This window comes from Micromesistius poutassou, assembly GCF_964030765.1.
Source record: "Micromesistius poutassou genome assembly, chromosome: 20".
Classification (NCBI taxonomy): Eukaryota; Metazoa; Chordata; class Actinopteri; order Gadiformes; family Gadidae; genus Micromesistius; species Micromesistius poutassou.
In genome coordinates, this window is record NC_140290.1 from 13,330,985 (window position 1) to 13,354,626 (window position 23,642).

The 23,642-nt window shown below is 42.5% G+C and overlaps 4 protein-coding genes across 4 annotated transcripts in view; 1 reads left to right on the forward strand and 3 right to left on the reverse strand.

The window, feature by feature from the left end:
- Positions 1 to 111: 111 nt before the first annotated feature.
- On the reverse strand, positions 112 to 8,794 carry mapk15 (mitogen-activated protein kinase 15). The gene is made up of 14 exons (XM_084484480.1): positions 8,278 to 8,794; positions 7,056 to 7,154; positions 6,301 to 6,330; positions 5,752 to 5,842; positions 5,036 to 5,166; positions 4,059 to 4,222; positions 3,640 to 3,779; positions 3,482 to 3,539; positions 3,154 to 3,291; positions 2,351 to 2,456; positions 1,755 to 2,163; positions 1,489 to 1,616; positions 1,135 to 1,287; positions 112 to 885 (listed from the first exon to the last, which is right to left on the reverse strand). The coding sequence occupies exons 1-14, from the start codon at positions 8,365 to 8,367 to the stop codon at positions 706 to 708; spliced, it is 1,917 nt and encodes a 638-aa protein (XP_084340606.1). The 5' UTR covers positions 8,368 to 8,794; the 3' UTR covers positions 112 to 705.
- Positions 8,795 to 9,098: 304 nt separating this feature from the next.
- Positions 9,099 to 15,313, reverse strand: vps28 (VPS28 subunit of ESCRT-I). The gene is made up of 10 exons (XM_084484610.1): positions 15,280 to 15,313; positions 14,642 to 14,710; positions 14,520 to 14,548; positions 13,139 to 13,176; positions 12,966 to 13,055; positions 12,768 to 12,873; positions 12,466 to 12,567; positions 12,154 to 12,207; positions 11,956 to 12,047; positions 9,099 to 10,234 (listed from the first exon to the last, which is right to left on the reverse strand). Exons 2-10 carry the CDS (start codon positions 14,679 to 14,681, stop codon positions 10,114 to 10,116), a joined length of 672 nt encoding a protein of 223 aa, XP_084340736.1. The 5' UTR covers positions 14,682 to 14,710; positions 15,280 to 15,313; the 3' UTR covers positions 9,099 to 10,113.
- Positions 15,314 to 15,768: 455 nt separating this feature from the next.
- Positions 15,769 to 18,405, forward strand: aunip (aurora kinase A and ninein interacting protein; the record flags this gene model as incomplete). The annotated part of the gene is given in 6 exon segments (XM_084485180.1): positions 15,769 to 15,801; positions 15,803 to 15,829; positions 15,832 to 15,886; positions 16,179 to 16,288; positions 16,391 to 16,547; positions 16,723 to 18,405. Coding segments are annotated over 6 exon segments (1,545 nt in total). The 3' UTR covers positions 17,886 to 18,405.
- Positions 18,406 to 18,557: 152 nt separating this feature from the next.
- The window catches only part of cap2 (cyclase associated actin cytoskeleton regulatory protein 2), an 18,097-nt gene continuing 13,012 nt past the window's right edge, over positions 18,558 to 23,642 (reverse strand). Inside the window, exons 8-13 of the mRNA XM_084485179.1 lie at positions 21,743 to 21,938; positions 21,352 to 21,524; positions 20,824 to 20,947; positions 20,641 to 20,723; positions 20,128 to 20,271; positions 18,558 to 19,610 (exon numbers count right to left, since the gene is read on the reverse strand). Coding sequence (XP_084341305.1) covers positions 19,527 to 19,610; positions 20,128 to 20,271; positions 20,641 to 20,723; positions 20,824 to 20,947; positions 21,352 to 21,524; positions 21,743 to 21,938 — 804 coding nt within the window. The 3' untranslated portion in view covers positions 18,558 to 19,526. The remainder of the gene's footprint in view (positions 19,611 to 20,127; positions 20,272 to 20,640; positions 20,724 to 20,823; positions 20,948 to 21,351; positions 21,525 to 21,742; positions 21,939 to 23,642) is intronic.

The window sequence follows — 23,642 nt, forward strand, 5'->3', positions numbered from 1 at the left end:
TCGTCAGTCACAATGACGCAGCTGTTTTCTTCCTGTCTAGAACATGAAATTGCCATACATACAAAACAAACACGGCATGCCGAAGCAGAGTGGCAGACTAACTCTTAAAGAGCTCATTTATTTTTCAACAATCATATTTTATAATATAAATATCTATAAAAAGGCACAATACTCTTCTTGATTGCATACAATATATGCAATCATTTATAAAATATTGACATAGAATAAGTTTGATTGGTTTATTAAAATGATGTGTTACACTGTATATGTAACATCTTTATGAACTGTAGGTCCTACCAAAATAGTATTTTCATTGAAATGTTCTTTCAATTCCAAATAACCTAAATTATACTAGAAAATGTGCACGACGATCATTTTGGAGAACATAGACACTTTTTTTTTTTTAAACAAAATATTTGCAAAGGTCTTACAAAATGACACAGATTTCACAGATACGCCACCACAAGGCCACAAAAATAGGAAACACGTTGCATTCTACGCAATGAGGTCAACTACAGCTCGCCAGGCTTTTGCACAAAAATATGTCCAGGGATCTAGCGTTAAAATACCCCCTCTCTTTAATTTACTTATTACATAGTTAGATCGGGTCACTTGTGTGAAGGCATGAACCCGTTGCATAAGACACATGTGTACATGGGTTCTGGGTAGTTCTGGCAGCAGTCTGCTTGGGGTAGATGTGTTCCTCTAAGGACGGCTCCGCAGCAGGTTGTCCAACTGGGTCTTGTTGATGGTGCCGTACGCCTGGGAGTAGCTGCCCAGCTTGGCGCGCGGGTCCCCGGCGCCCGACACGTTGGAGGTGGTCTGGAAGACCTTCTTGCTGAACCGATGGGCGGGCCGGGCCTCCCGCGCCTGGCCACGCTGGTTCTGGAGGGAACGTGTTGATAACAACTTAATCATTTGAAGAAGGACGACGTCGACGTTTATTTAAATATCAAATAAGAAGCGAAGAAATAAAGAAAGTGATTTTTCTGGTATTCATTAAAGATGATAAACAGCACACAAAAAAAACTCACACAGCACAGACCGATAGGTGATATTGTAAAAGATGATTGGTTTTACAGAGGACTGCAGTTTCTGAATGTTAAGTAGCACACAGCCCAGAGGTTTACTGACCAGTCGCGCTGTGGTGACACATAACCCTGAGGGGGCGGGGGGCTCCTCCCGGCGCACCAGAGGGTTGTTCTGCACCTGGGTGAGGGCCAGGGAGAAGGCCCGGGTGTGGGCCACCAACGCAGGCCCGCCCCGCTGGAGGTTCTGCTCGGTCGTCTGGTGCGAGAAAGAAGACACGGACACAGGGAAACCGTTTGATTTTAAAAGTGACAATTATGTATATAGAGGAGCATTTTGGCATCTGAATTATGGTTATCAAATCAGCAAGTGACGCAGAGTAGAAAAGTAAGAAAGGTGATTCAAATTTGAGGAAGGATATATAACATAAATGAATGCACAAACTGTGCCGTTACTTACTGTGATGGCGTCGGGGCTCTCTGTTGAGGAGACGTTGTCAGTGCTGGGCTGATGTAAGGGGTTCCTGCTAGTGGCACCAGGGGAGTGGTAGAAGTGAGGAGGGCCTCCTGGACTTCTTACAAAACCATCTGAGCCAGGAACAACCAATCAGACAAAAGGGGCTCAGAAGGCGTTACTATGTCACATGCATTAAAGCTATAAATTATACAGGGTGGTTGGGCATGCATCATAAATGCGTATGCATGCCTATTTGGATTCATACGTACTTGGCGCATGCGTGATGGGGTTGTATGTTAGCTGCCTCGTCTCCTGGCCAGATGTTGGACTTGTCTGCTGGGCTGTCAGCAGTCTGCTGACAGTCTGCTGGAGGGTCACATGTGCCGCTCTGGTTTTGGCGACATCAGATTCTGCCGGCACATTGCTCGCACCGTCCCCGTTTACGTTTCGATTTTTCTCCTCAGGTTCGCCGTGCCTCTCTCCGTCGCTTGTGACCGGCTCCTCTTCTCCCTTTTCCTCCGCCACTGGGTTATTTTCAGTCGTGTTTTCTTTGTCTTTACCCCCAGTGGCATCACTGGTACCCAGGGCTGATCCTGCTGTGCCATAGCTGGCGGTCTCTATCTGCTTTGGCTGGGTCGGTTTGGGAATCCAGCGAGTGGTCCTTCTCTCCAAAATCATCTTTTATTGCAAAGTAAAAGAGTGACATTTCAATAGGGTTGTTTACGTGGCCGGGTGGATCAACTTCCTAGTGCGCTAGCCCCAAGAGTCGTGACAGTCGAAAAAAGGAACATGGCGACGATTTCAAACACAACACATAACTGAATGTAACATCTGCCCTTGTATAGGTCATACTGTTTTAACATACCTCGTACAGCTTGTTGCGATATTGGACCACAGATAGTTGCGTGTCGTCCCCCACCGACAGCACCACGCTATAGCCGAGCGCCGGCTCCTTGACCGGGTTATGGAACCTTCCAGGAATAGAAAACAACATTTAAGAAAACAATGTTGCGGAATTCAGGAAAATAATACAATTCAAAATCATACAAATAAATCGGTAATGACATTTATAGTAACTATGAGGAGAAGAGAGAAGAGGAAATAAGAGAAGAATATAGAAGATAAGAGTATAGGGGAGAAGAGAATACCTACTGTTGTGGAAATATTAATGGTACTAACTAACTATTAACAACTATTAACTAATATACAATTATATACAAATTGTACAAACCTTGTTTATATAATTACTAGTCAATTTAAAATGAATTGTATACATTCTCCATGGACCTAGAGATACCTCTCTTCCTCCCTCTGGCATTTGCATGGCCACAGTAGCGTCAAATTCTGATACTAAGGCCATGCAAATCATGCAAAACTTCTTCTTCTTTATGTAGATTCCTTTAACTGTCTTGCAGCTAGCTGTTTCCTGCATATCCGTAGTAATACTACTACAGTAATACTACTGTGAATAAACAGTACCTTACTGGCGAAACTGCTTCCAGTACTTTAATTTTACTGTTAAAAGTTTTAAAGTGTACACAATGTACTCTGGGCTACAATCGTTGCTTTTATAATACTGAAGTATAGCTATATAGCTACTGGGAAGCCACTGTCTGCACACACAGAAAGCTAGACGGGGTACAAACTCCTCCCACCAGCTTCTATTACCTGGCCACATAGGGGTGTTCAAGGGCCTGCTCGGCAGTGAGCCTCTTGTCTGGGTTGAACACCAACAGCCGTTTGACGAGATCCAGGGCATCGGGGGGCACAGAGGGCTGGAGAAGCTCTTCCAAAGGCACCTGGGGTCTGGAGGAACAAATAAAGATGCCAGAGAAGGGATACATTCTAGGATTAGAAGACGTGAATTACTGAACAAAAAAAGGAAAACGCACTAAAATACAATGTACAATACAATAAAAAAACATATATATATATAGAGAGAGAGTGTGTGTCTATATATATATATACACATGCACAATATAATTTAACTTCTCACTTTAGCAGCATTCTCTGGATGACACTGGCACCATACTCAGACTTAATGGATTGAATGTCTGGAAGGGAAATAGTATCAGTCAACAGAGGACCCAAATCAACTACTCATATTCAGAACAGTGTTTGGATTTTTAACAGATGCAATGCATCTGTGTGTACCCTCTGGGCTAGGCTGAGCAATGGCACTGAGGATCTTCTCTATCTGGTTGATGGAAGACGTGCCGGGGAACAGAGCCCTCCCCAGCAGCATCTCCCCCAGGATACAGCCTATGCTCCACATGTCGATCCCTTTGGTGTACCTGGGACAGGAGTGCAGCGATTAACACACTCTGGGTTTGATCCTCCCCAACGTTCAGTGTACCCATAGGCGTCCTAGAGCATGATGTCTAATGCCTGCTCATAAATGAGATTACCACAACTACAATTTCAGTTTAAGTTGCCTCAGAGAATTAGTCAACAAAATTAGGATCATGATGTATTACTGTTGGATGTATACAATATGTTATTGAGTCTCCAACAGTAGGTGTGCAAAAGCAGTGAGAATTCCTCAAAAAGGATATCAGAGAGGTTCTCAGCACCTTGTGGAGCCCAGCAGGATCTCTGGAGCGCGGTACCAGCGTGTCGCCACGTATTCAGTCAGGGTCGGGTTCCCAGCATCCTCCTGGATCTGGCACAGCGACCTGGCCAGTCCAAAGTCACACAGCTTCACGGAACAGTCGGTGTCCAGCAAAATGTTGGAGGGCTGTGGGACACAGAGACACAAGGGACAATACTTCAACTTAATTGACCATCCAAAGTGTATGTGCAATGCATAGGACTAGATTAGGGAATGGCAGGCTAGTATGTGAACATGTTATTGCATATATGGATGGATGGATGCATAGATGAATGAATGGTAGAACAGAGGGATGGGTGATGGCTGTTCCTCCTATATTTTTTTATATATGTTATTTTAAAGGCCCCTCTAGGGACGGGCGTTGGAAATGAGCTAAAGCTATCAATGTTATGATGCTTTTCTGCTGGATTGTGCACAATCCACATGAGTTGTATCTGTCTCTATCAAATAAAAACTAACTCAGCCAAACTAAGTGAAGCCGTGGGATACAAACTGGTATAGGCCTTGTTGTTCAAATAAGAGACAAACTAATTCAAAAGGTCTCGTGGTAAGAAAGAGTAATGGCAACAGAATAAACACACTGCATGCACTGAAAGAATGAATGCAATTTTCTTGAGCCAACTTGCAAAGCCAAGTCAGCAGCTCTTCCACCGATTGGCTGAACTCCAGGACTGCAGCGTTTTAATGTCATTGAAACTGTAGCGCTATAAGAGGCCCCATCTGCTAATCCAAATGGCTGAAATTTACACAAGCTGAGCTGGATAATATGATAATAATAATATAATAATATTAATAAATCATAATATATAATATATCATTTTCTTACCTATAAAGCAAAGTAGGAGTAAATGTATACATATATAAATATGTTACTGCCATGCAAAATAGCATTTCCCCCCAATGCATGGCTCAATAATCCATTTCATTTGAGCAGCGTACCTTCTGGTCCCTGTGGATGACGTTTCCTGAGTGGAGGTATTTGGTGGCTTTGAGGAGCTGATACATGACGTAGCGCTTATGGACATCCTTCAATAGGCTGCCTTTCTTTATCACTGCATGGAGATCAGTGTCTAGTTGAAAACAAAACAGTCATGTAAATGTTTCCTAGTCAGCATAGCAGCGTGAGAAACAACCTAGCCGTTTCCTTCTTCTGGAACCATAACTAAAAAGGCACTTTCATTATGAAGTTTGGTTTGAGGCCTTTCGATTACCAAAGGTGATCCATGGCCATTAATTGGCCAGAAGTTTGCCAAAGCCTGAATGCCAGAGAAGAGCAGAGAAAGGGCTGGAATCCACCCAGTGGGTGTTGTGCCCCAACGAGGTAAATTGCATTGCAGGGCGAAAGTTTGAAATGCTGAGAGTCAGCATTTGGCACCATAGACTGATAAGGCTGCATCCTCAACCCAGTGTGTTTGCCCTGCGAATAGTCAATTTTGATTCCTCTTTCAGGGGTATCATCTGTCATGGGGGCGTTTGGTCATTCAGTGCATACGCATGAAGTATGTGTAACGAATAAGCTGACTCAAATATTAAAATGTACAGGTCTTCACAAAAAGGCACTGACTCATTCATTAGTACACAAACTTTTCTAGCTATCCTTCATGATAGTAACAGTAATAGTAATATTTCCTGACTTTGAGGAAAAATAAACACACCCATGTGCTCAAAGATTAGGTAGATGTCTTTGTCGTTCTGTGCTCGGATGACATTGATGAGCTTGATGATGTTTGCGTGGTCTCCAAACTCCTGCAAACCAGAGATATTGTATCTTAGTGCTTGCACACGCACACACGCATGCACGCACGCACGCACGCACACACGCACACACACTTAATTTGACCCATATGAGGGTACAAAGGTTTAGTAGTCAAAAGGGAATGTTTTAGGATTAGTTGCGTAATGCTTATGTGTTGTGTTATAAAATAAATCTTGGTGACATAGATGTGGGTTACTGAACTTTCGCAGGCGGAGGGCAAAGTAGTGTGTGCATGTGCATGTGTGTGTTTGTGTGCGTGTGTGTTTTTGTGTGCGTGTGTGTAATAGAGTTACACACACACGCAATGAGAGACAGAGACGACAGTTACCAACTAAACATCTGTACAATTACTCACAACTGATGTTTGACTTTTGATTAGATTGAGTTTGTGAAAGTCTTTTTATAAACATTTTATCCAATCTTTCAAGATTCTCTTTTATTTTCTTACCTGGAGGAACATGATTTCTCTGAATGTACGCTAAAAAAAAAAGCATAATTAACATTGTTGAATATCATCAAAAACAAGTGAACGAAAGTAATCATTCTGCTATAACAATTTGACACGCTATTGCACTTTATTGTAAGCTTAGCATATCTGTCTTAATAGGGTTATGGTTATGTTGCTTCCATACAGAAGTCTTGCATAGCAATTGTGCGTAGAGACTGTTAAAAAGACTACAATTCACAGGTCAACTTTGTTCGCTTGGTTCATATTTTGACCACACTAGGGTCAAAGACAGTACACCACGGTAAACAGAGAAGCTAGACTTTTTATCAGCTCAGAAAATAGAACCATCCGCCTCTCTGCTCTGGCCAATGTAGAGCTAGAAAAGCAAGCCTTATCTCCACTGGTCACTTCTGTACCGTCACTGAGGAATTGAAGCAGACAGATTTGGCACAGCTGGCCACAACATGAAAGGCGCTTGCACACATTCCAAACAAAGAACCGCCCAGCGTTAGAAGGTTGGTCGTGTTGGTTTGCAAGCACCTTTGGAGATAGACACATGACGTAAGAGAGTGCTGCGTAGGTTGGGGACATGCCGTATATATATATATATATATATATATATATATATATAAAACATCTGTGAATTGTCCCTTTACACACACACACACACACACACACACACATACACACGAACCACAACAGCATGGTGAGTTTCAGTCTGATTGTATCACAAAAAACAACAAGTAAGAACACACCTGGGCGTCCGTTCTGTTTCTGAAGGCGTCGAATATCTTCTTCACAGCAACGACCTCCCCGGTCTGTCTGTCTACGGCCTTCCACACGATGCCGTAGGCCTGCGTTGGAGAGAGTGAATAGGTGTGATCATTGAGTTTGACATGCACCAGGGAGCAACATGTGCTAATAACATAGGCCTATGTGCTCACAGGATTGTAAGTGTGTGTTTTAATTCATGCATCTTTCAAATAGAATATATTACTTATGAATAAGTAATGTGCCATTTCAGCATGAACTATAGGAAACCTTGGTTCCAAGATTTGCGTGGGATTTCCCATAAGGCTGTGCGTCACTCCAGTTGTTTAATTGGCGAGTGTTTGGTCATTTTTTTTTTATATATGTTGTTTTATAGCTTGCTAAGTATATCTAACAATACGTTGGTGTGTTAACAGGGAGGTTATTATGTTCACAAAAAAACCTTTAATTGTTTTTCATTACCATGGCAACAAGATATGCATAGTTATAATATTGCCAAATACCATTCATTCAGTCATGCACTAGGCTGGTCTCAACTCATGCAACCTTTCGACAAATACAAACCTATGCCTTCCATGCTGGGGCAGGCTCCAGCACCAATTTGACCTTTTTTTTTTAATCACACACACGCGCGCGCGCGCACACAGACACAATGTAGGACCATGTACATTTCCAGTAAACAGGTCTAATTATGTTCTCGCATGACCTCTCATAAGAGTGCTGCTTCAGGTGAGGCTTGTTAGCAAGGCCACATGACGTGGCAGGTGCGGGCGAACACCTGATTATTACTTAGCATAACAATTGTTGACACAGAGCCAGCGGGTGACTTTTATGTCTCTGTGGACTGTTCACGGAAAACATGCAATGGTTTATCGCATGCCCATCGTGAGAAACAACAAGTGAGAATAAACATATTAGGTATACATAACTGGGCTTGCCACTGCGATCACAGTGCAACTCAAATCTAGAGGAAGGAATTTGACATAAGATTGAGAGTGTACGTGGGCAGTATAATGACAAATAATGATATTCATGGTTCCTTACATTATGGAGTATATTATGTCACTGACTGAATGTAACTTTAGCCGATTCTGTTAATTTAATCATCCGTCGACTGTTGACAGTTTGTTTTACTATTGACAGAAACGTCAAATGTATCATAGGGTTACGGTTAACCCTTGAATACCAAGTAAATATTTCACTTACCCCTTTTCCAAGCCTCCTTTTGATTTCATATTTCAGGGAAATATGTTCTTCCACCTCCGATATGGGAATTCCTGCACCTTTATTGCTCATTTTGAGGATGGGTTTACTTAAAAAAAAAAAAAATGCTCATGCATTAACTTCTCGACTAATCCCCTAAAAAAACAGAAGTGGTCGCAACTTGAGGATGTTGATGCAGCATTAGCCAGCTGTCAGAAGTTAATTCCCATGTGTGTCAACAACAGTGAATCACATAGGGCTGTCCCGTCATTGATTCCAAATGGATTGAATTGGCCGACGTGCACCGACATCAGGTCCACTGTTGACTCCACAGTGTCGCGTCAGGTCCCCAATCACCAGCCAGTATCCAACGATCCAAGGTAAGTTACATTGCACTTAGATGACCAGAATTAACCCAAATATTGCATTTGAAAATGAGCAATTCATTAGAGTTGCGGTCGTAAGTGTAAGCCTCACTGAGAGTTTGGATATTCTGCTCCTGTTAACCGCTGGATACTGAAAGTCGAATAAACGGAGCGTTTTGTGATTCTTTGTCGTCCTGGCGACAACTATGCAGCTGACTGCCACGCCCCTTAAAGGAGGCGTCCAGTACAACGAGCCGTCACTCATTAGAATAACTTTTAATTTAAGAAACTTTTGCTTATGGAAGATTTTCCGGCGGGCATATAGATAGATAAACATATAAAGGGTTAATGAAATCTGATCAATACAATCTCAAAGTATTGTTGGCAGGTTTGTCAAATATTAAATACTGACGACAAATATAATATTTTGCACTTGCAGACCACCAGAAACAGAACAAGTCAATTTTATTGATTCATTTATTTCTAAAAAAAAGTGTTACATGCTTTCAATTAAATTCAAAACTATTATTTACATTTAAAGCCTCAATAAATATTTTCTCCCTAAATGTTGCAGAGGATAAGAAAAATGATAGGATATGTCCCTCTCTGCAGTCTTGTGTTGCTAAATCCTAACTAAATAAGCTAGTTAGGATACATAAGCTAAAAGGGTCCTATATAGTTTAACTCTACAGAAAGAGTGAAGAAGAAAACAATGTTCATGTTTTCACATTAGGATAAATATGATTATCTGTGGATTAACCTAAAGTCTGAAGATCTTCAACCTATTACCAATATCTATCAAGTGATAAATGATATAAAACATTTTTCAGACCCTGACACGTAATAATATAAAGCATTGAAAACCTTGTTTGTATCATTCGTTAACTCCTGTGTTTGTAACAAATGATGCAAAACTGGTTTGTTTTGCATCGGTTTACAATGCATTATATTATATTCTGCTTTTTGAAATCAGATTAATGTTTTGGTTTACACTTAGTCCCAACTAGCACAGTTTATATCCACTATACATTAGGTTTGTATTCCACTACAAATTGTATAAAATAAACCCCATAGCACAATATAAAGTCAGGACATAACCGTTGTATCAAAGACGGGGTAAAAAGCCATACAGATGGCGTCATCATCACTAATACCCAGGGACACGGGGCTATCTATGCAATATCGCTCTAATCTCGAGCCAAAAGGTCAGAGGTCGGACCAAGTAGGCAAGGCATGGAGGCTGTGTTTGAATAGATTTTGACCAAATCCCAGTGACGTTGAAAGGTCAGTTGCATTTCAATGCTACATAGGGCAGACAGAGGCAAAATAACAGATACGGTTGTAATTTGACCAAATCAAGCCCCTGTACGGACATGGATGACACACCCCCTTCAACAACTGGGTATGGGGGGGTTGAGAGATAAGCATTGGGAGTCAGGAGGGAGTCGGTGAGAAACACGGGACGCCGACGGCTTTAGGATGAGTGGAGGAAGCGGTTGAAGGCGTTGTAGGCCGACTCCAGGTCAAAGAGCATCTGGCGGACCTGGGAGTCGTCCAGCTCGTCAGACGCGGACATGCTGCTCAGGGTGGTCAACCTAAAGCGGAGAAGGAGAGAGAGCGAGTGGGTGAGAGAGAGAGATCAGAAAGAACATCGGCTCCAATAGCCATGAAAGCCAATTTGCTATTAGCATTGACTATTTGGGAGATAAAACCATGGTTAAACTATTAAAGCTTATCAAGGATGTTGCTTTGCCAGTAAACCTGACCAATGAGGTTGCTTAAATTCTGTTAAGGATTATGATTAGTTGCTTGTCAGACACATAGTAAAGTAAAAAGTAAAAAAATAGTTAAAGCATAAAATCTACCTTTCAATTGTGAACCATTTCAAGCTCCCAAATAACAAAAAAAAAAGCATGTCATTGTATATTATGTGCCAAGCATAAATCAGGTGGTGTCTCCTTGGACTTCAGTCCAGCAGTTGATAGGGGGTCATTGAAAATCCTGTAGTCCAAGATTCATAATTAGACTAGCAAAAAGCACAGGCCCACTGGACTATATTTGGCATTTTTAGATCATCAGTATCAGTGGATGCCTTGCGGTCATGCAAAACTTGTCCTTAGACACATCTGCAGGCAGCCTGGTCAGTGTGGCTGCTGTGGAACGAGGTTAGTGCTGTCCCCTGGGACGCCATTCTACAATAGAGAGACTTTGACCAGGCAGTTGTCAGTAGTGGGTGCTGTGGAACACTGGGAAACGTGCCAATTCTGCTCACAGTCAGAGTGACAGATGTCACAGAGACTTAAATTCCTAGCTTTCAAAGCTCTATACATTTAATTGGCCATGTGGGAGTTTGTGAGGAAGATGGCTGGTTTAAGCAGCCTCACTTGGCCGAGTCTGATTGGACTCTGGGGCTAGGTGAGGCTGCACACCTGTTGGAGTGTAACAAGGTACATGCTACACAGCACCTAGGTGGCTGCCACATACCACCTAGGGGACTTTTCTGGGCTCCTTCAGACACAGGACGCAGGGTGGTGAGTTGAATCCGGTCAATTGTAAAAGTTGCAGCAAACGGACATGACAACGGCGCTCCACTGCCATGCAGGAGATCTCTTTATGAGTGAGTGCGGAGATGGCTGGCCATCATCCACCCACCCTCCCACAGGCCACTATTGAGGTCCTTTTACATCAGGCACGAGATGCATAAATGCAAATAAATAAATTTCATCAACCATTTACAACAGTTACGATGTGAACCTGCAGCATTTTCCAAAATGAAAGGCGGCAGGATAAAGACATATGGATTCAACCGTCAACCTCATATACCCTAGAGAAAACAAGGTTGAGGTCCTTTCACACCATGCACGTAAGGAATAAATGACACGAAAGTGCGAAAAACTGGACAAAAGAATCGTAGCAACTATTTGAGTTAGTTATTTATCTATGACACAAATAAGAGGAATTTATAATAAGAATGGATTTATGGCAGTGAAAGCATCAGGTAACACTAAGTGCAATATCTGCAGGGTTTAAGTTCAGCAAAAACCAAATCAAGATATTGTTATTATATATCGCCCATCAGTCGCCTGCTCGCTAAATATTGTCTTCGGAATCTGCGATTGAAAGCCCATATCAGTCGACCACACTGAACACTTGGGAATGGGGAATTGGGGATTGACCCCAGTACCTTTGACTTGGGAGTCGAACACCCTAGACACTACTTTACCATGCCCAAAAACACTGAACTGTGTTTGAACTGAAATAAATCAATCTTAATTTCAGATTAAATGGGGCCCAAACCAGGCACATTGTGACTTACCAAAGGCTGACTTTGTCCTTAGCCTCAGATTCTGGAGGCATGTTACTCATTCTGTTCATAGTTTCCATGAGCTCTCTTAGGTCTGGTTGGATCTGGAAATGGAACATTAACTCATCAAGAAACCAATTAAAGAAACTACTGTATGTGAAGCGCTTGCGACATGCCAATCTTTTACAAACAAACATTTGAGGGTCCTACCTCGTCCATCGCTCTGATCTCCAGTCTCAGCTTGTCCATCACAGTGATGAAGAGCTTGAGGATGAAATGAATGAAGACAAGACAATTATTAGACAGAGGATAAATACGCCTTAATGAAAAGCTCTGTTTACCATAAGTGGATCGATAGGACCTGGTGCTAAACCACAAGGGTTTGGTCATGGAATGTCGGCTGGACCACATATGCCTTACCATTTATAAGAGTGTACTACTGAGCATGCATTACCTTGGCGAAGGGCATGGGGTTTAATATTATAGAATTAATGTGATGTGTGCGTGTGGGAGGAGACATACAGAAACAATATCTGCAATGCAACGGTTCAGGTTGCCCATGTCGTCCTTGATGGTGATTGGTCGGTCCTCCTTTATTCTCTCCATGGCTAGAGGGCAGTCAAGCTAGTGGACCGGATGAAAAAGCATGAGCATTTGATACAGAGACACTGATTGGATATATCAAGTGAATTAGATGAAGAATTTAGAAAGAATAAGAATTTGGAATAAGGTCAAGATCACATAGTTCAACACATAGCCTGTTGAGGATAAATGAACGATAGGAAGTAAAATGGAGCATTTGCATGTCTAAATAATACACCTACTCTGTACTTTCTGCAGAAGTCATCGATGGAGCCTACGTCAGAGCCCTGGACCTGTTTGAAGGCGGCCTTATACTGAACCAGAAGTCTGGAGCAGAAAGCAGTGTATCTGAAAACCATCGAAGATTGATATTAGGGACAACACACTCACATTTCTGAATTTGCTATTTTCCCTCACACAGAGAAACTATGTTCACTTACTCATTAGGTGTGACACAGTCCTGGATATAGGCCTTCTCCAGTGCCTGAAGGGTCTTGACTACAGCAAACAGCTCGGCCATGTTGTCATACCTGTATACAAAGAAATAGTTTTACCTAATTTCCATTTAACAAAACCTGGATAATTACATAAGTGGCATGTGTAATGGACTTACTTTTCACGTTCTCTCGCATTTTTGTACAATTTTACTTCCTAAAAAAGACATGGAAATATCTTAAATGAATGGCTTGAAGGGGCTGATTAAAGAAAATGAGTTTAAAATAGGGATGCACGATAACCTTTTTTTTTTTAACCGATACCGATAACTTTCAGCTCCTAAAGGCCGATACCGATACCGATAACCGATAACACATATACATATATATGATCATGACCTAAGATCATGACATTGTCGCACAGACATCAGTAGAATCAAGGGGGGGTTTAGGGGGGCTGGCTTGCAAGGGGCAGGATATGACGTAGGGTCGAGGTTCACAGTACGGCCCCTGTCACTTCACACCCCTGTGTGTTTTGGTCTGACCGCAGACAGCAACGGAGGCAGAATGGGCAGAACACATCGCGATCATCTTAAATGTTGCTGCAGCGATGCATCATATATTCTGTTGCATCCACAACATCCGCATCAATCGATGAAAGATTGGAGCATGAGTTACAGACAAATAGAAGAAACGACGAATAAGAAAGGCGTCGCGAACAACTGCGTTACCGGAGGAAGAGATCGGCTTCTTTTGCTTCATTTCACATCTAACAAACACTGGGACAAATGTAGTTGACATCTGTGTTTAACTGAGAAAACAGGGAGTGGAAGGACGGGACCCTATAATGTTCAGCTAACTGTCAATAATAAGTGTTACAAGAGTAGTGTATGTGTGTGTGCGGGAATGGCAGTGTGTGTGTGAGTGAGTGGAGGAGCGAGGAGAGCGAGCGGTAGCGTGTGTCAGTTTAGTGAAGTAACAAACGAGTCTGGTTGTGTCTGTGCAAACATGTATTGTAACGTTAGTGAAACTAAGAATAAAATACCCAGCCTGTCAATCATCGGCGGCCACTTTATTCCGACCATATTCCGACCTATAAGCAGACCCACTGCCGGTCAAAGTGAAGGGTGGTACCCCCGAGAGAACATCGACACTGTGCTCCTCAACTACGGTCTGAGAGCCGACAGCAGGAAAGGTGTAACATAATAATTAAAAAAAAACAATTTCAATATACGCGTGCAGTTGTGAACTCATGTATTGTAATTGATTGTATGATGTGTACTTTTAAGGTTACGATAAGACCTATCATTTAGCGTTAGTGGGAGCGGGGCACTGAAATTATATAGGTATATGTATAGGTATATATATAGGTATATATATGTTATCGGGGCTATTCTTATCGGAATGACGTAATAATTTCTGTTTTCGGCCCGATAATTATCGTGCACCCCTAGTTTAAAAACAAAATTTGTTTACAGTTTTTCATGTCAAAGTGTAAATCATGAATAAAAAGTTGTCTGTATTTCCAAGAAGGTAACTAGACATACTAATTCGATTTACCTCATACAATTCAGGTTTGTTTGCTTGGCCTGTAAAAATAAAATAAAAAGCAATTCAACATTATTATACATATTCAGGTTGAATGTAATTTTTTTGTCTGAATCATTTGTTTGTTTGCTTACCTCCTCCGATCCCTCCCGAAACTGGAATTCCATGAAACATGATAGCAGCTCTAATATAACCAAAAGGATCTGAGAATAATATATAACACATTTTATACTTTTAGATTCGGAAGGATGAGTACAAATACAAATGAAAAAAATAGATTGGAGAAATGTCAGTATTGACAAATAATATATGACATAATAAACAAAATCTATAGTTGGTTATGAATGACATAAAGCTGATCGCATAACGTGAGGTTAGCCTTCTACATGAAGTGAATTTAATTCCTTAGCATAGGCTAGCTGTAACACCATAAATATGGTTCTGGTCTATTCTGATTCTGTCGTTTGTATTGCTTTCCCAGCAATGAGGTTAAATAACTAAATAAAATGTATTAGTCGACAACAAGCGTTAAAGATGTAATTGGAATAAATGTAATGAAAATCGTTGTTGCTTTCTTGTTGTAGCTTCTAGCACGTTAGCACTTCCTTGATCATTTATGATTCCTCGTCATGTGTGGTAAATACCCGCTGATATTAAACTTTGGAATCGTATTCGAGATCAGTGTTTGGGCAATTTCCGTGAGATGTTAGAATCGTTCATTTGATGTTGCAATACAAATACATATTAAAAGAAATCGAAATAGTTCACCAACCTTCCTTGGCAAATTGCTGTGACGTCAAGGTAAACACGCCTCTTCGTTAGGACCCCATTCGGATAAACACATAGGTGTCCATTCAGTCCCGCACTAAAAACGCAATATTATCTTTTTCTAAGTTGCAAAATAAAATATCGACGTCTTGAGAGATTTATTGCTGATATTATATAATTCAAAGGATTTTTTGGGGGGTGGTTATGCTTTTTTGCTAGAGTTGGGCACATTTTTGTCCACTCTCCGTGTTGAAGGATCGCTTGTGGCGCGAGACTCAAATGCAGTTCAGAATTCAGATGAAAACCCATTTTTGACAAAGAGGTAGGTGATAAACTTATAAAACATTCAGTGCCATATCAACTGCAATATACTCCATAAGGCTGGAGGTCACTGGGTTAAGCTTTATTAAACGACCATGCCATATAAGTATGTCGAAGCTATTTTAGGGTTGTATCAGGTTGTATCGGATGCCTTGTAGCCACAGTGTAGCAGATGAAGCCAACATGTTATGTGGTGTGTCGGACACTCAAGTCCTCAGCTTCAGATCACATATAATCACTGGATTTTACTAAAGTATACAGTCTGGTTGAATTTGCCTTGGTATATACTGGTAAGCCCCTTTACTGAATAACGTTTCAGCTCTTTTGAACTATTTCAACTATTTTGAACTCTTTGATCTTTTGAATTTTTTGATCTTTTGAGACATACGTCTTGAGACTTATGCCCCGTGCTAAATTTCGACGTGTAATGCAAAAAGATGCATTCTTTCTCGTATTGTGGCATAGAGTATTCTATAATCATAGTTTATTTCAAGAAACATCAATATGTTCAGTGAATGTGCTGTGTTGGGATCTCTATATTAATAAGGCATTTATTTGATTTATTTTGATATTGTAAGATAGTCTTTCCAGTCTCTACCATGAAGAGCTCCAGGCCAGCCCCGAGGCCCCCTCCCCTGGAGCAGTGTGGTGTTTGGTTGGACCCGGTGGAACTGAAGGCAAAAGTGAAAAAAGTAAATAGAAATGTCTAATCCATTCTAGTCATCCCTTGATTTGATCACTCCTTCTGTCTTACCGGCTTTTTTTTTTGCTACCAAACTATCTTTGTATTTCAGAAGCAGCAATTCCAGCCCATTTCTCACCTGCTGAACCCTTTGGCTGGAGCTGACAGATACAGTTTGGCCGTGGCGCTAAACTTCACTCAAACCAAAATTGAAATGCCAAATGTCAAACAGAGTTCCATATCATCCTTCTTTACTGCCCAACGCAGAGGTCAGTAGTCAATCTTATTGAGCATTTTGCTTAGTATTAGTTGTGTTTTATTGTGTAAAATGACAGTAAGATCAGCATTGGATGAGCTAAATACATGAAATACTCACAGACTTTTTTTTTTTTATTGATGTGTGTGTGTGTGTGTGTGTTAATATATTTTTAAATCTTTTTGCAGTTCTCAAGAAGATGTCTTCATCTGAAGATCCACATATGTATCAAACTTCTAACTCTACCAATGGGGACTCCAGCACTGCGACCACAGGAGCTCCGGGGACGAAGAGAAAACATGAAGTGGTTGACCGGATACCAGATGTCCAGTCCCATGTCAAGGCTGCCTGCGTTGATGGGGACAACAATGGTCCTGGACACCAGCGGATGGGTCAAAGTGTGACTGATCCTAAAGACACAGCTTGGCATGAGCACAACACCACCCTGCCGTGGGACAATCAGTGCCAGGAAGAGGAATCGGGAGAGCTGCTTAGCCAACCAAAAAGGACGAAGCTGCTCCCTGAACCCTCCTCAGCTGCAGTCCACAGAGTTGGGGTCGACCCTCACACAGATGAACTCAGTCAGAAGCCATTGAGTCACTTCTGTAGTTCCCAAAACATCCAGAAAAAAATTAACCACACTGAAAATAAAACGCCAGATTTCATTACTCCCGGTTCCCAGAGAGACATTGCCATGAGGCACCAGGAGCAGCCGACACCAGAACGGTGCAGGGACACAGGGACGGACTCCCAGAGTGACATGGGCCACCAGGAGCAGCCCCTTGAAAGCTTGATTCAGAGTGAAAGTGGCTTTGGGGATGCTCTGGGGTCAGTAGGGCGAACATCCACTCAAAAGCCTTCCAAGCACACATTCAAGCCTTGGATGGATGAGGAGAATGACCAATACAGTTTGACATGTTCACAACCTCAATATGAACACCATGTCTCAACAACGCCTAATCCTCTTGATAAATGGACAGAGCCAAAATTGCTATTTTCGAAGCGTTGCGAATCAGATCAGTTCCGGGCAAAGGCGGAAGAACATGACATTTTTTCAGAGCAAGCTGCCATGAAACCAAATGACTCTCTCAGTAATAACCGCCGGGTCCAAGACCCCCTGCCCCAGAATCTCCATGGGAACACTATAGATCTGCTCTTCACCCAGGACTCCGAAGGCCTCCGGGTCATAGCCCACCGTGGTCCACGGGCCTCCAGGAACCCCCTTAGGGATCACACCAACCTGGGCCTCGCAAGGGAGCAGGGCACCGGAGCTCAGAAACATGTGGTGTATGAGGAGGAAGAGATGCTCTTCACTCAAGATTCTCAGGGAAATATGGTCATCAAACATTAGGTGGTCAATATCAGATTTTCATTAACAACAAACGTCACTTTCTTACTGTGTTCCATGGTCAAAAAGAGTTGTCTATTTTCTCAGTTTGTTTAGTCTTGTTCGTCCTCTATTGGACGTTGCTTTTGTGAGGAGTACTTGATATGATGATCATGAAAAGTTCTCCCGACGTCTCTGGCATCAACCAGGATGCTAGAGACGTGGATTCTTACCGTAAAGGCGACGGTAAGATAACGTTTATTTGACGGGGATCAAAAAGCTTCTGTGTCAACATTTGCAAGGCTAACTGAAATTGTTTGGATTCAAAGTGATTTCTTTGGAGTAGTGTCCGTCTCGCCCCCTCTCGTTCGACTACTGATGGTTTTATCTTATTGAAGGAGCTGTTTGTCCAGTACCTGGCTGTGCCCTCATGCAACAATGGATCTGGCTAAAGGTTGAAGTCGCTCTCATAGTGATTTTTTTCTTAATAATCATCCACTTATTTTTATCCACATACAGATGATTAAAAATCTGCCTGAATCTATTGTGTGGTATTAAACACACCAGTGTTGTCTGAGAGCATTCTTATCTTGTCTGCATTCCTCTTCTTCTTCAACGCTTATAGTATGTAGTCTGTATACACATATCTTACCCCATTGCATTTTTTTTAATTATAAAATATCAGGCTGTGACAAATGATTTCAAATTTATTTGAAAAACGATTACAATTGCATAATTGTTGATGCTTAATTAAACGTAAAAAGCACTGAATGGTTGCATGGCCTAAGTGTGCATCTGCACTGATGTTACCAAACAAACTTACATAAACCATCCCAACATTCACAGGTCAACATGTGAAGCCCACAGACAGACCGACTGGTTATGTCGACTCATAATTGTCACAGAAATATGTGATACAGATGTTGTCAAATATGGCTTACACTACTTCTGTACTTTCTAAAAAAAAAAATCCTTCATTTGAGTCAAAACATTTGCATCCAATGATAGTATAACGCTGCATCATATATCAACATTTGAATAAAGATAATAAAAATGGTACACATATTGTGATGATAAGTAATTTAACATTACTTGTACGTGTTATACTCATACTTTAATACTGAATGTAGCTTGTGATACCATATATTGCTTTAATAGGCTACTTGGCTGTATATTATTGGGCATTTTAAACGTTAAAGCGTACACAGTACTGTGCCAGTGCAGCGTTACTGAGACTAAATGACAAAAGCACTAGGTAGAGCAGTCTGCTTAGGTTATATATGTATATATAAAAACATTTTGAGAAGACGTATATTAATGCCTTTGTGCTACGGCATACAAATATCAAGAGTAATATACTAAACTAAAAAACGAATTGAAACAGTTAACTATCCCTTTTATTCCTGCTGAAAGAATGCCAAAAATAATAATAAAGCAATATGCCAATGCCATTGCTGTGTAGAAGGTATGCGGTTCAGGGCGAAAGGAAGAATCCACAAACAGAGTTGGACTACAAAAACATATTTAGAAATGGGTCTTTTGAGTGTCTCCCATATACTTATAAATGCCAGCTAAAAAAAGAAGGGTAAAGTGTGTGAGAAGGGGGTGGAGGGGCATACAATGGTTGTAATTAGTAATGGAAGATAAAGGAAGCAGACGATGCTATCAGCCAGCTATCTCAGTGGGCTCTGTCACCAGCCTGGAGCCGTCCCACACGGTCTTGAACTGTTCTGGGATGGGGAACTCTCTCTGGAGGATAACACACACACATACACACACGGGACAGTTAGTTAGGAACATTTAACAAGAGTTCAAGAGAGCTCACCTTTAAAACCTATGTTTGAAAAAACATGTGAGTGCGTGTGGATGACGGCTGGTTTTGCCCGCCCCACCTGACTGACTGGACTCTGGGACTGGGTGTAACGGCTGTATTGGATCGCCATCTCATGTATGTATTGTCTTTTAGCTGTACAATAAACAACACCCCGCCCAAGAGCCCAGTAAAGCCACCTAGGACACACATTGCTACACATACTTAACCAAAGGCACAATAGTGTTCCCTCATTTGTATACGCAGTCCGCTTTCCTGTCAAGCCCTTTTGTACTTGCATATTGTAATAGTAGCCTACATTAGCATAGCTATTTAGCGGATGTTTTCATCCAAATGTACTGAATACAGGTATTAAATAAGAATAATTATTTATCATTAGCAGTAGTAGCAACGGTAGTCGTATTACTGCAGTTATTATAAACTCAGGGCACTTACAAAGTCATCCTCTCCGACCGGTACGAGGATGTTCATTGCTGAGCTCTTGGCACTGACGATATCACAGTGGATGGAGTCTTTACTGAGGTACACCTGGCAGCCCTCCGTCTTGTTGATGGAGATGGTGGGCACGTTACCCAACACCTGAGGAAGGGAGTTCATATCACAGGTAACAAGCTTGTGAACATCTGAGTATAACATATGACACATCTTCACGTCTATTATTCTCTGTATATTCCTCAGGACAGAACTTTTAATCAAAATATTCTTCTACTATGGATACCTTTCTTCTAGTGAAGCATTATGGTGGCACGGTCTGAGGGGTGGTGCAAATAAATAAACTTTCTAAGCAGCATACTGATTTATTTTTGTGAACAAAATAATTGTAGCCCCTCTCTGTAATAATCACCACTTTACCCATTTCCTGCCTCTCAAGTACCACCATCCACAATGGGGCCTAACGTGACTTACAGAACAAACACACTCATCTTCATGTAAATGTAAGTTGCTTACCTGTAATTGAACAGATTTAGAGTTAATAATTTCCACGATGCCAACCGCGTTCTCAAACACCAGCCCCAGCTTCTTACAGTTGTCTGTGGAGACAAAAAGTGACACAAAAGCATCATTAAAGGAAACAGGACACAGTGTGCCAAGTGCACGGTAAGGCATGCACGTGTCTTCCCTGTCACTCACCAACGATGATGGAGTTGATCTTGCCCTTCACCTGGATGGTGGAGTTGTTGCAGGCGAAGATGTAGACCACCTGCTTCAACTCGGTCTCCTCGATCACCAGGTCGTGTCTCTGCTCAAAGTGCTCCTAGAGAGACGCAGCCAATGTGAAGACAGTCAGGGAGGATCACCCACCACCAGGGACGGATGATAGCCTTAGCACTGAGCTCAGACACTAAAAATGTCACTTAAACAGAGACTATATTCAATGGGAAATGTAGCTGCACAGTTGAATGTGGTGCTTGCGAGTCAAGCACAGCCGATCCAATGTATAAATGTTACAAACTTTGTTTTCCTTAAAAGCTTTAATGCCCAAAACCAACAAGACACATGTATTAACACAAATTAAAAGCCTACTCAAACAAAATTCAGTTGATCTATCTTCATCAGACTTATCCAATCTATCCAACGTTTTATTTTTTTTCTGTTGCGACTCATTCCATTATCTCCCGCAGTGGAAGGACGGGGGGGGGAAGTAAACACAGGACGTACCACCCTCCATTTCTTCCCGTCCAGCTCCAGTAAGGCCGGCCTCTTCTGGGGGGCCATGCTGGGAGCAGTCCCCGGTTTGCTGCCCTTGGCTGGGGGTGCGTGGTTGGGGCTTCCCTGCGAGCGCAGGTCGGGGTTCTTATGGGTCTTCTTCCCCTCGGCTACGTGCTTCAGACCTGTAGGACGTAACGCCAGCATTGAGGGTGATGTAGACAGAATCTCTCTTTTCTTCTTCCTGCTAAGGACGACCTCCCCGGGGTTAAGGCGCAGCCACGAAAACCACCATTCACACACACAGCAGCGACAGAAATCAGTGCGCTCAAAGATCTCAATCTCCTACTACTACTCCTACAAACTCCTACAAAGTCCTGCTACTCCCACTGCCGGCACACACCTTTGGTGATGTCCATGCCCTGGTTGAGCTGGGCGAAGAGAGCCGAGGTCTGGCTGCCCACAGCGTCCGCCTGGGTCTGGGGAGCGTCGGCGCCGTGAAAGACCGGAGGGGGGCCCGGGGGCGGGGGTGGTGGTGGAGGAGGAGGACAGGCGGTGCCGGGGGCCGCTTCGGAGAGAGACGGGGGAGCGACGGGCCCCTGTAAGATGAGAGGAGGGCAGGGGGTGTTTTAGCGAGATGAGAAAGCATTTTTCCATCTCCACTGTATCGTTTTCATCAGGGGAAATAAGAGAAGGGACGCTGGGCGAGACAATCACCCATTGAGAGGCTTCACAGGGGTGGGTGCTGTATCAACGCTGGCCAGCAGGGGGAGTATTGGATAGGGAATGACCTGAGCCTCAAAGTTAGAGGATTTTCAAGGTGACCGGTTACGGTCTCTAGTTGTAAGGGGGTAATTTGCGCACTGAATGGCAAAAATATGGCAAAAAGATGGCAAAAAAAGCAAGATTTTACCTAAAAGTTCAAGCTGACTCAACCTTATACAGTTAACAAAGGTTAATAGTTCCCTTTGATAGTTTGACCACACCTTTCAGGTAGTTAATGAATTGATATCATTAAAGCGTTGTAATTTGTTTTCCTGCCCAGCAGAACTACTTTTTCTAGAGTCGGAGACATGCTCTTCACTGAAATGTATATCAGAATACACAGTCCCTCATTGACCACTGCAGTGTCACACACACACACCCTCCTTCACTCTTCTTTGTCCTATGAGTCACCCCAGCTGCTAGAAGCTGTCCATTTCTCTCTCACACACAAACACACACACACACACACACACACACACACACACACACACACACACACACACACACACACACACACACACACACACACACACACACACACACACACACACACACACACACACACACACACACACTCTCTCCAACTGGCGGATAATGTACTCCAGTTTACAGCTGAGGTGACCTGACCTGTGACCTTTAGTCCAGCACATGTGTTGTACAGTAACCTGTTGCTGCGGATCGCTCAGCACATACCAGTGGATTACAACTGATGGTGTGTTTGCGTGTTTGTTGGTGTGTGTGTGTGTGTGTATGTTGAAGTGCGGGGGTTGTAGTGGTGGAAGCAACGACCGTTATAATTGTGTGCTTTCACAAATGATTGCATGTCGGTGTGTTTATCAGAGCTATATCAAGAACATTTGAGAACAAATATGTAATATAAAGTGTGTGTGTGTGTGTGTGTGTCTGTATGTGCCATTGTGTCTGTACTTTTTTTGTTTTGTGTGTCTTGTGTGTGTGTGTGTGTGTGTGTGTGTGTTAGTCGAGTTTCACTACACATCCATATGTCGTGTAAGTTCCATTAAACTCTGAACAGCAGCTGACGGCTTGGTTAAAGCGTGGACAAGCCCTGTAGTTTAAGTTACCATTAAGGTTGTGTGTGTGTGTGTGTGTGTGTGTGTGTGTGCACAGCCCCCTATTGTTTGGTGGGTTAAGCCTGTGGAGAAAAAAACCCTCAATTGAAGTCACTGGCAGACCACCTGTTGAAGCCACACACGCCTGTTGTCACACACACTTCCCCTCTGTCAGCCGGCAGCAGACAGCTGACACACGCTCAGGGCTGAGGCCCGGTCTCAAGTTTCCCGAGTTCAGTGGAGAAAGCAACGCACACACACACACACACACACACACACACACACACACACACACACACACAGACACACAAATACGCTTGCACACACACGCACACACACACACACACACACACACACACACACACACACACACACACACACACACACACACACACACACAAATGCACGCTCGCACAGACACGCATACACACAAACACATACACACACACAGACACACACACACACACA